The sequence below is a fragment of the Periplaneta americana genome, chromosome 13 (assembly GCF_040183065.1).
Source record: "Periplaneta americana isolate PAMFEO1 chromosome 13, P.americana_PAMFEO1_priV1, whole genome shotgun sequence".
NCBI classification, from domain to species: domain Eukaryota; kingdom Metazoa; phylum Arthropoda; class Insecta; order Blattodea; family Blattidae; genus Periplaneta; species Periplaneta americana.
The window spans coordinates 460,654-473,795 of record NC_091129.1 but is presented as its reverse complement, the minus strand read 5'-3'; the positions used below and the strand labels follow the sequence as shown (position 1 = coordinate 473,795).

Genomic DNA, 13,142 nt, shown 5'->3' with positions numbered 1-13,142 from the left:
TGAATAACAATAGTGACTTCGATATAATATTAAATAATTAAGTCATATTGTTGATTTGAATAACAATAGTGACTTCGATATAATATTAAATAATTCAGTCACACCAGGATTAGTTTATATTAAAAAGAACAGGCTCAGGAATGAAGAAATGTCAAGTTATATTGTTGATTTGAATAACAATAGTGACTTCGATATAATATTAAATAATTAAGTCATATTGTTAATTTGAATAACAATAGTGACTTCGATATAATATTAAATAATTCAGTCACACCAGGATTAGTTTATATTAAAAAGAACAGGCTCAGGAATGAAGAAATGTCAAGTTATATTGTTGATTTGAATAACAATAGTGACTTCGATATAATATTAAATAATTAAGTCATATTGTTGATTTGAATAACAATAGTGACTTCGATATAATATTAAATAATTCAGTCACACCAGGATTAGTTTATATTAAAAAGAACAGGCTCAGGAATGAAGAAATGTCAAGTTATATTGTTGATTTGAATAACAATAGTGACTTCGATATAATGTTAAATAATTCAGTCACACCAGGATTAGTTTATATTAAAAAGAACAGGCTCAGGAATGAAGAAATATCAAGTTATATTGTTGATTTTTTAAGTCACTTCAGGATTAGTTTACATTAAAAAGAACAGGCTCAGGAATGAAGAATTGTCGCTGCACACGTCAATAAATTAATAATTAAGTAATACCAGGATTAGTTTACATTAATAAGAACAGATACAAAAATAGCAATGTAATATTTATTTGAACAACAATAATCACTTCGCTGTGGCAGTTTTTTAAAATTCACTCCAGGATTAATTTGTATTATTCTAAAAACAGACACAAAAGTCATCAAATAATCATTGAGTGACTATTTTTTAACTTGAAAGTTAATTCTCATCTCCACTGTCAACGAGATCCGGATATCTTCATCTGGAATATCATCAGACTGAAGAACACGATAGAGCTCATGAAACAAGAGAACAATGAGTGGTAGGAGATAGGAGATCCTTTTTCTCTTTTGAGATAGGGAGAAGTCTATCATAGAGATGTGATGGTGATAAGTTTGGGATCTGAATTTCCCTGACGAAAGAGGTTCATGATCTTAAATTCTTATCTTCATTCAGTTTCATTCATTCTTTTAGCACTAATGCAGTAAATAAAAGCGACGAAAAAGTATGACAATCAGTGTGCTTCAGCTCGACTACTTTGAATTTCTTCTTCTTCCTCACTGTACGAAGCAACTGATACCAATAATATGGAACTGAAACAGAAGCCTATGTCTTCTTCCTGTGTTTTTCAGCAGTGATTATTTTACATCTACATCACACTCCACAATATGGCTGTGTCCACTTACATCAATTTATATAATCTATTTGGTTCAAACTTTTCTTGCCCTGTAATACATTGAGGAAAATGTCAGATACATGTGAATTTCGATTTTTACCTCCACGTGCACCAGAATAAAAAACATTTTTTCCTTATCTGGAAGAGACATTAACTCTTTGTGTAGACATGTGGCAATTTGATTACCTCCCCTTCCTCCTCCACCTTCATGCCACGTGTAGCATGTCACGTTTTGCCTGTCAGGTTGTAAGTCCAGAAATGCCATGGGAAGAGTTTAGGTAAGGTGTCAGAGACGTTGTTGTAAAAGTATAACTGAAATCAGTTGGTGTTCTCCATCGACACTGAACTGAAACGAGTTACTCTGCATGTCTTTTCTTTTCTTGTTACTTGAGTTCCGATTTTTAGAATTTACCATGGAAGTAAAAAAATGTAACTCCTTATTACATAATCTTCAAGAGACCAGTATTCATAAATATATTTTGTCTTCCATCTACCTGAATTTTTCCCTACCCTTCATTCTGCAGGGTGTGTTTTAGGACCTCTCTGTCTCGTTACTTTATCATTTCCTGTAACATAAGATTGCCCTGTATTTCGCGTCCTCTTCTTCTCCTGCTTGTAAGCTCTGAATTAATTTTTTGGTCTCACTAAGGTCTCATTCTCTGATGCTCTCTGTCCATACATTGGCTATGTATCTTAAGTTTGTGTGTTATTCAGTCTCGTATAAAAATGATAAAATTTCGTAAGTGATTTCTATTTCATAAAAGGGTTAATTCTATTTTTTAATTGAACTTCTTAAAGCATTTTATAAGAATGCAGCTCTGAACTTACATTTTATAACATTAGGTATTGTTACAGAAATTACTAACTTGTCTTTATTTTCATCTCTATTATTTTCAGGTAACAATGCCAAAATCTTCTTTGCTCTGAGACATAATGCTGTTTCACAGAGAGCATGTGCACAATCTAAGCTGATAAGATGTATTCAAGTGTCGACAGCAAATAGGAATGCAAAACTGGGGGGGGGGGGGAACTTTTGCTTCAAGCATGAGACTTTCAACATAGCGCCACTGAGTCACATCCACAGCACACAAGTGATCAAAGTTATCAGACTATCAACATAGTGCAACTGAGTCACATCCACAGCACACAAGCGATCAAAGTTATCAGACTTTCAACATAGCGCCACTGAGTCACATCCACAGCACACAAGTGATCAAAGTTATCAGACTTTCAACATAGCGCCACTGAGTCACATCCACAGCACACAAGTGATCAAAGTTATCAGACTTTCAACATAGCGCCACTGAGTCACATCCACAGCACACAAGTGATCAAAGTTATCAGACTTTCAACATAGCGCCACTGAGTCACATCCACAGCACACAAGCGATCAAAGTTATCAGACTATCAACATAGCGCCACTGAGTCACATCCACAGCACACAAGTGATCAAAGTTATCAGACTTTCAACATAGCGCCACTGAGTCACATCCACAGCACACAAGTGATCAAAGTTATCAGACTATCAACATAGCGCCACTGAGTCACATCCACAGCACACAAGCGATCAAAGTTATCAGACTATCAACATAGCGCACTGAGTCACATCCACAGCACACAAGTGATCAAAGTTATCAGACTATCAACATAGTGCAACTGAGTCACATCCACAGCACACAAGTGATCAAAGTTATCAGACTATCAACATAGCGCCACTGAGTCACATCCACAGCACACAAGTGATCAAAGTTATCAGACTATCAACATAGCGCCACTGAGTCACATCCACAGCACACAAGTGATCAAAGTTATCAGACTATCAACATAGCGCCACTGAGTCACATCCACAGCACACAAGCGATCAAAGTTATCAGACTATCAACATAGCGCACTGAGTCACATCCACAGCACACAAGTGATCAAAGTTATCAGACTATGAACATAGCGCACTGAGTCACATCCACAGCACAAAAGTGATCAAAGTTATCAGACTATCAACATAGCGCACTGAGTCACATCCACAGCACACAAGTGATCCAAGTTATCAGACTATCAACATAGCGCCACTGAGTCACATCCACAGCACACAAGCGATCAAAGTTATCAGACTATCAACATAGCGCACTGAGTCACATCCACAGCACACAAGTGATCAAAGTTATCAGACTATGAACATAGCGCACTGAGTCACATCCACAGCACAAAAGTGATCAAAGTTATCAGACTATCAACATAGCGCACTGAGTCACATCCACAGCACACAAGTGATCAAAGTTATCAGACTATGAACATAGCGCACTGAGTCACATCCACAGCACAAAAGTGATCAAAGTTATCAGACTATCAACATAGCGCACTGAGTCACATCCACAGCACACAAGTGATCCAAGTTATCAGACTATCAACATAGTGCAACTGAGTCACATCCACAGCACACAAGTGATCCAAGTTATCAGACTATCAACATAGCGCCACTGAGTCACATCCACAGCACACAAGCGATCAAAGTTATCAGACTATCAACATAGTGCAACTGAGTCACATCCACAGCACACAAGTGATCAAAGTTATCAGACTTTCAACATAGCGCCACTGAGTCACATCCACAGCACACAAGTGATCAAAGTTATCAGACTTTCAACATAGCGCCACTGAGTCACATCCACAGCACACAAGTGATCAAAGTTATCAGACTTTCAACATAGCGCCACTGAGTCACATCCACAGCACACAAGTGATCAAAGTTATCAGACTAACAACATAGGATTATTAGAAACAACAATCGTGTTTACTCAGAGTGGGATGTTACCTTTAAGCTTTCTTATTTTAAATTGCCTTATGTACAATGAAAATCAAGTGAATTACATTAGCCAATATTATTAAACTAATCACTGTAGTCAAACATGGGAAAAGCAGTATAACTCAACTTATATTCTTTGGATAATCTGTTTAATAACATATAAAGTAGAATAACTCAACTTATACTGTTTTGGGCCAGACAAGGAAGATATATGTACTTATACTGTTTGGTTCAATGATAATGACTCAGCGAAAAATCACTACACAGCTATACCACTTTGCCCAGACATGAAGAGCGATATATACATCCCTCGAAACACATATCTCATTTTCTGAAATTTTTTAACTTATACTTTTCCCTAGCACCATAGATATTATATTCAATGAACAACCTAACATAAAACATCGAATGCATGAGGGATTTTTACAAGAATGTACTTACATTATGAAGCGTCCACATCACACATCAGGTTCCAAACTGTTTCCAAAGGATTTCTGTTTAAGCCCTGAATTGCTGGCATTATAGTCAGTAATATTATGTCACAGGGCATTAAATTCACGCAATTTAACACAGCACCACAAGGAGCAAACAGTAACAGAAACTGATAGAGTGATGAGACAGCCATAGATAAATTACACAACTTACTGGTTATGTTATCACACTTCATTCTCAATGGACCGCTACTGACTCGCCTACAAATCACATTCTTTCTAACAGCTTAATCAGTTTTTCAACAGCTACCAATATCGTATTTCCTTCTCGTGTTGAGAAAAACAGCAAATTTTCCATTAAGACGTCGAAAATACATAAAACGTATGCCTTCAGGCAGGGGACTATTAACTTCGCATTCTACGAGCTGTAAAGAGGTTCTTTGTTCTGCAACAAATAGGAAGGGCTGCGGACACATGCATTTCTTTACATGCGTAGTCTTCTTGTATGGAATGAAGATTATGCACATGATCAGCTTCATTCAATTTATAAAGGCTTAATTGCTTTCCAAGCTGATGTCTTGGATGGTGTGGCACCATGTTAAACCAGTTTCCAGACCTACACTTGTTAAATCAGTCCAAATTACTTGCTGAAAACGACAACATTTCTTAATTTGTTTTACAATACTTTCCCTTTATACTTCATTTTATAAAAAAAATAAGAGAGTAGGGGATAATGCCTCCTAAATATTCAGGATTGAAAAATTAACTTGAATGGTTCAAATTATGAAAATATTTTCTCCAATTTTGTTATAAATAATGATATTGATGCCTCATTCTAGTTTCGATTTCTAATATTCTTTTATCGATATTTCTACATTATCTTCAGGATATCCTACCTTATCAAGTCTATGTTCCAATTGTTCAATATCTGCTTCTTGTTCCTCCAGAATTGCCCTGTAAATAAAAAACAACTATTTTAGAAACACAAAAACACTGAGTAACATATTTATAGGATTATGGTATACTTTCATGATGAACATACTTATAAGAATGTGATACCTTTTGTTTGTGAAGTTCAGTTGCTTCTGTTTACTGTGTATTAAACAATCCTGTTCCACAAAGCATTTAGCATGTATTAATTTCTTAAGATTGCTACAAACCTAACGTAACCTGCAGTGAATCATCAAGTGAGCTGAGTAAGCTGCTCACCAATATCGTTCCTATGTGGTTGATTGGTTGGTTACTAACCAGGACTGTTGTAATTTAACTCAGCCTGTTTTTAAAAACATCTTTAAAAAGAATTCATAGGGCACTTATTAATCATTTCATCTCTGACATAATTAAGCAACATACAAGACGCTAGTCCGCACCATGGAGTAAAGGGTTGCGCGTCTAGCCGCGAAACCAGGTGGCCCGGGTTCGATTCCCGGTCGGGACAAGTTACCTGGTTGAGGTTTTTTCCGGGGTTTTCCCTCAACCCAATATGAGCAAATGCTGGGTAACTTTCGGTGTTGGACCCCGGACTCATTTCACCGGCATTATCACCTTCATCTCATTAAGACGCTAAATAACCTAAGATGTTGATAAAGCGTCGTAAAATAACCAACTAAAATAAAAAAAAATAATAAAAAATACAAGATGCTACAGAGTTGGCTTATAAAGGGTGAGGCCACAGTATTTCTCTTCACAAGAGGGCAATTATAAAATGAGTGAAAGACATATGTGTAATACATGAGTGGAAGAGAAATGTGTAATACATCATTTTAAAGCCTGAAGTCTGTATTACTTAGATCCATGAGAAATTTTGCAAAAATCTACAGAATTTTGAAAGCGGGCTTGAAAATGTTTCCAGTGGTTTAATTATGTGTTACTCAAGGGACAAAGTTTAAAAAGGCTTAAGTTTTAAATAATTTATGTAAAATATTTCTAATTAAGCACACAAACTGGCCAAGTACGGTAAAAATAGCTCCTATATTCGGCCAGAACCCATCAGTATATGAAGTGTAACAACTGCAGGGAAACATGGGTCAGAAAAGAACACCAAAGAAAATTAGTTTATCCTGGTTAATCTCTTGTCAAAGATTTGGTCAAGAGTGTGAGCCTAGTTCTCATCAGGTCTCTCCTATATTAAAGTAAGAAGAAACTGAAGAGAGTGGTTGCATTCATCTAAAATATGTAATAAAATCGAATGGCAGGTTGATTCTAGATACATCAGAGCCCTTGAAGAGTGAAATAATAATAATAATAATAATAATAATAATAATAATAATAATAATAAAAGCGAATATGAACAGGAAAACCATGTATTATGCCGAACCGATAGTAACAGTCACAGTAGCGTAAGTCGTTATGGCATTGGTCTATTGAACAAGTTGGTAGTAGTAGCCCAAGGTTCGAGTCTCCCTCAATCTTCTGTTTTTATTACAAATTTGCCATCATATGTGTCTCGCAAAGCTATAATTATGTGGCAATATCTCTTAGAATATGTCCAAACTCTAATAATAAACCTCCCTCTCTCTTTCAAGCAATACTGCTATCTGTTAATACAACGTTCTGTCTCGTCATTACGCTTGAAGATGACACAGAAACAATAACTCATTGCCCTGGTTCACATAGGTTATTCTGCGTATGCTACTCTCCGACAGGACTTCAACTGGAGAAATGTCATTTTCTCCGACGAGGTAATTGTCTCCAATAGCAACGATAGTACTGCCCTAGTTTATTGTATGAATGACCACCAATACAATGAACGCTTCATGAGGTGAAAAATTAACAAGTCGGGTTGCGTGAGGGTCACGTGTTGGGGGTGGATGTCATACGATGGGGCAGGACTTCTGGAACGCATCCACGGGCGATTTAAGGCAGAAGTCTATGAACAAATTTTGGCAAATGTAATGATCCCTTCCGTCCGAAAACGATATCCAGAAGGAACACTTTTCTTCCAGCAGGCTAATCATTCGATAGACTACACACCGCCAACCGGATTCAAAGATGGTTTACAAGGAGGCGTGATGTCGACCCAGTCGACTGGCCTCCAAATTCACCAGATATGAATCCGGTTCAAAATTTGTGGGCTGCAGTCAAAAGGATCCTATGCTCTAATTGGGCAGAACAACCACCCGTTCGGACACCTGAGGAATTGTGGGACAGAGTTCTAGATGCGTGGGAGGAGATGGCCAAGAATTTAGACCTGTTCCATAATCTTGTGGACTCCATGCCGCGCAGAATGAGGGCAGTTGTTGACGCAGGTGATTTGTGGACGAGATGCTAGTCCCCACCACAGGCCTTGTTTTGTCAATATATTAAAAAAATGTTTGTTTTTGTTAATTTAATTATTTATTTGTGTTTGATATGTGTCCGGATTTTTAGGATGTGAAACAAGTATTTTTGTTTATACAGGCCAGGTCTCACCTATTAATAGCCCGCAGGTGATGGGCAATAATATTTTTACAAGGCAGGCATAAAGAAGTTTGTTAACAAATGCCATTTCACATTTAAACTAATAAATTAAGTAAAAGTTAAAATAAGAAAATAATTTTACCATACTGGGAGGCGAACTCACAACCTCTGGTACGGATGTCAGACTTCTTACCACTGGGCCACACACTGCTCGTACGGTTTACTACATTATAGACGGACGACTTTCAATGAAGAGACAATGCCTTGCAGTGGGTTACATTTACCGCACGATAGAACTTAGCATTTCAATCGACCAGGAGTTGGCCCATTCATTTTGCCACTAAGTGTACATCACCAATCCATCCATTTCAAACAGCTGAACTATCTAAAATACCCAAGAGATTTCTATCAGATAGTGATAAAATAATTAAAAGTGCCTTGAAGGAAATTTTAGATACCAATCGACACTCCAGATCACATGATATACACTGACATGAAATGCAAGAGACTTGGACAATTCAGGTCACATGGGAAGCTTATTTGCAACACATCAACACTGCAATACTCTTTCAATATGTATGTTTTATACTCTAGGGATCTATGAGCCGAAAGCGTCGAATGCATGAAAACACTATGACTGATGCAATTGAGAAAATCAAGGATCCCGGCATTGGATTCTACGACACTAGACATATGAGGAAAAAATTGCGAAAGGTAGAAGAGAATGCTTGGGCTAAGCTCCCGCAAAAAGGACTCTGTGTCGAATTTTACCGAGAATATATTCTGGCAAGCAAATTCGTGGATTTGGCAACATGAAGGCCTGAATTCAAGCGAATGGCAAGAAGCTATTAAGATGACATCTCACGTATCTGGTGTACGATCTCTACCAAGTAGAATCCAGGGCAACAGTCTCTGTCGGCGATGTCACAGAGAGAAAAACTCTTGCACATGTCCTGGGTTCCTGTCCTTTCAGAAATCTACTACGTAACACTCGTCATCACAGGATCCGCTCGATGATCACAGACGAACTTCAGTCAAACGGTTTCGAGGTCTTCGAGGAAGTTAATTGTTTGGCAACGAACGATAGTGCTCGAAGAATTGATATGCTTGCCATCCCGCCATGTGGGCTATATAATCGATCCTACCATCCAGTTCGAAAATCATGCTGGCCACGCAGAGGAAGTACATGAAGAGAAGAAGAACATACAGGCCTACATACCAATAATGCCATATTTTCAAGAGATGTACAGCTTACAAGACACAGAAGTCATTAATGGTGGGGGATCGCAGTAAAATTCCTCTCCATTTCTACAACACTTGGAAAAGGTTTGGTTTGAGCACGACCAAAATCAAAGATGTTGTTATCACTGCTCTGCTTGCTCCATCATCACCTTTATTGTCAACATCAATAAGGAAGATAGTATCCCTTAGTATTCACCTACAGCTTATTTGTTATAAATTTTTTATATATTTGTTTATAAATTGTATTATTAATAAGTTAAAATAACTAATATTGTTAGCTATGCTCTGTCTGTAGTAGCAGCCTATTTTTTGTAAATTTTTCATATTTATTTGTTGTATTCGGGGGAGGGGGCAGTTATTGTTCAACAATAAATTTTTATACTTGTACGATTAAATATTGCTATGTTTAACAAACCATCATACAAATACAGTTACTATGCTTACTAATTAGATATTTTGTGTAAAACAACTTTTTAAGATATGCATTGATTACAAAATGAGATATTTCTTCAAACAAACTGTCGGAAATAACATGTGAGTGGTCTGTTATTGTTTTAAGTTCCAAAGCAAACATTTTCTGTCAGCCACTGATTTCTTGAAGGAGGTTCTTGGACCTGCTGGGTGATAGAACAACACAAACATACTTATTTTCTAAACTGATGTCTCATTTCCACCACTGTCCATCATAGATGCAAGCAACAGTGTCACGTGACTGTAAACTCTTGCTAATAGGATGATCAGATTCTTCTGATTTTGCTGTCAGTAACATCTGATAGTGTTTACATCAGCACTATGAAATGTGTAAAATTTTCCGAGTCCCTGGAATTCTCTGGCCAGGATCAAATCTCATGGTTCCCATGGCATGCCAAGCTCCATTTTTTACAGAGTAGTACTCTTTGTATTAAAAATTTGACATTTTTATTAGGTCCCTCACCAGAAATATTAAGACTTAAATTAAGAGAAAAACTGAAAAGCTGCTTCTAATTAAAAAATAGGATGAGTAAGAGAAGTCAAATTATGCTTTTTGCTAAAGGTTTGAGTGTCTCTAAGCTGTCCTCTAACAAAATAACAGCCCTGGTATTTCATTCCATCCTGTTGAAAATAAATACATACATAAATAATAACCATTTTAATAAAACAATTAAATATGGTAATCAATTTTGGCCTTAACTTTCAATTATTACAAAGAGAGATAGGAAAAGGTACAAAACATAAATGTAGCTTGGAATTCCTGGAAATAAAAGTGTTTTCCCTATCTTTAATTACATCACTTTTGAGTTGAACTATTGCATTTACCGCAACGGACTACAAAAGCCAAAAATGTCGAATGCCATAATACAAAAATGGTTGCCATTTTTATATGAAGGTAGGCCTAAATAAAAAAAAATACTAATTCCTGTCTAGTTGCAGATAGGGGTCATCACTATTAAGAAATAATTTAACATTTTTTTTAAATGGTCGAGCTACTAATTAATTTAGGCTATTCCTGTAGCCTACCATTTGGTATGCATTGGCTCTCTAGCATTCTGCTTGAAGGATGTCCCGTTAATACAGTAACTAGTCTCCCATCCCAAACAGAATAGGCTTATTGGTTCGTTTACTTTACAACGTCCCTTAATCATTTCTTTCACTTGTGGCAGGGAAGACGATTCATGAAACAAACCCTCTCTCTTTCCATTGTAGAAACAAATTCGAGAAAAGATAAAGAAAATATCAGGATAGCTACACAAATAATGACAAGGGAAATCTTTACAATATTGTCACCAAAGGGGGCGCGCTTCCGTACAGGTGCAGTGACATATCCTCTGAGATTAGAGCCCGGTTTAGGTGTGTGTGTGTATTATTCGAAAATTAGGGGCTAGAAAATATTGAGAACAGGACGCATGTTTATAACACACATCTCCGCAGGTCACCACTTTCACAGAAACTTTCTACCCTTATTTTTGGTGTGAAATTGGGGTCTGAACTCATCTTTTTATGATACTTATGATTTAACTAGAAGCCAAGGATGTAAATTCACCTGTACCTTAACGTCGTAATTAACACAATAGTAGGCCTATACTACAGAAATACCAACAATAGCCTAATTCATAGACGACATGCGGACCTTTAAAAATTAAAATAACTATGGTTGGTTATTTAATAAAATACGAAACTCTGGAGAGGCTACATTAGGAAAAGTGCAACAAATATTACCAATAGCCTAAGTTATAGACCTCAACTTTATTTAATTAAATATGCCATTCATAGGCCTAAGTCTATTCTTGTTTACCGAAAGGTAACCGAAGTGCCATGCATAAACTTTGCAATAATAAGTTATCAATTTCGAAGAGTAATTAACAAAAGTGAAACAATATATATTAACATGGACATGTTTATGGATTGCCGTACATAAGTGAACGGATGAGGTTACACCCAAATCTTGACCTAGGTTTTTGATCTCTGGACAGTTACAGCTTACCGAAACTTAGGAGAGTCCCGAAGACATTCTTGGATTTCTATTACAGACTCCATAACGGTGTTGAAAATGAATGAGGAAATAGAGTACTTTGCTTATTTTTTTACACTAAACGTCAAATCACTACATTCTCTGATTCAGACACGAGACATAAAAAAAATGCTACTAGTTGGCAGTTTGGCCAGTGTTGTAAGGGTCAGTAAAGTAATTTTCCCGCCAAACATCTTAATATTTCCCAATTTAGAGAGAAATGTCCCGCCTCACTATATTTTTGACATGAACGTTTTTCAATTCTTTTTAATTTAGGGCCATTTCCTCCAAATTAAATTAAAATTGGTATAAATAAGATTTATTAAACACAATGTGTACATTGTTACATTTTAGTCAAAAGTTGCCTTCTTTTGCGTAGAACGTTAGTGTCTCAGTCCTTGCTTGGCAGGTTAGTATATGATACTGACTGCAGCTGTGCCCACAGAGGGTGCAGATGCACTGCTCTGAGGCCGAGTGGTATCCTCGTTTGGCACAGATTAGTGATGGGCGAAGTTGTTCTTTTCCCGGAACAGTTCCGACTGTTCCGGTTCCGAAAAAATACTATGTTCCAAATAACAGTTCCGAAATAACAGTCACCAGTGGTGATGAGTCGGAGTCGTTCAAACGAACGGTACAGTACCCTCCCTCTTTACCATGCTGCTCACACTGGAGCACTCATAGGCATGACATAGTACACATTCTTATCTATAGATGGCACTGCAATGCACATTCGAATCGATTTTGGAAAATTGCTGTGCATGCGGACAGAACTCAAAAGCTTAATGTTAGTAATTAAACAGCTGTTGACTGCAAGGACAGAATACAACACTTTGTTTTCGTACATAAAGTTATAAAGACATGGTAGCCAACTAAAAAAAATAACATAACATTTAAAACATATGGTATGTAATGTCTCTTCTCTCTATTACATAATAAAAAAAACAAATCATTAATTTTTATTTTTACTTTTCTTAATGCAGTTATAATAATAATAATAATAATAATAATAATAATAATAATAATAAATATTACAATTTCATAAATAAAAAATATATATATTGGCAGTACTGAAACCTGGAAACCCCGCAGTGGGTTAGTACTGAAGCCGGATGGTCTAGGGCGAGTCCTTGGCATCAACACCTTTGATTGATTACCCCCTTTGATTTGATTACCTGGTTGGGTTTTTCCGAGGTTTCCCCCACCGAAAAGGCAAATGCCGGGTAATATTTTGGCGAATCCTCGGACCTCATTTCATCTCACTACATCTCGCCAAAATGTAAAAAAAAAAAAAAAAAAAATGTAAAAAAAATTGTACAACATTGTAAAAATTGTAGAAAATTACTAAATTGTAAAACTATAAAAATTTGTAAAAATTGTAATTGTAATATTGTAAAATGTTGACATGTTCCACATCTTAAAG

At 36.5% G+C, this 13,142-nt stretch overlaps 1 protein-coding gene across 2 annotated transcripts in view; it reads right to left on the bottom strand.

Moving 5' to 3' along the window:
• Positions 1–11,867, bottom strand: part of CenB1A (Centaurin beta 1A) — a 72,346-nt gene extending 60,479 nt beyond the window's left edge. The window contains exons 1-2 of one of the 2 annotated variants that reach the window (XM_069842803.1): positions 11,696–11,867; positions 5,490–5,547 (exon numbers count right to left, since the gene is read on the bottom strand). In XM_069842803.1, coding sequence (XP_069698904.1) covers positions 5,490–5,547; positions 11,696–11,748 — 111 coding nt within the window. In that variant the 5' untranslated portion in view covers positions 11,749–11,867. The remainder of the gene's footprint in view (positions 1–5,489; positions 5,548–11,695) is intronic. The other variant, XM_069842804.1, reaches the window with a different exon arrangement.
• Between the last annotated feature and the right edge of the window lie 1,275 nt (positions 11,868–13,142).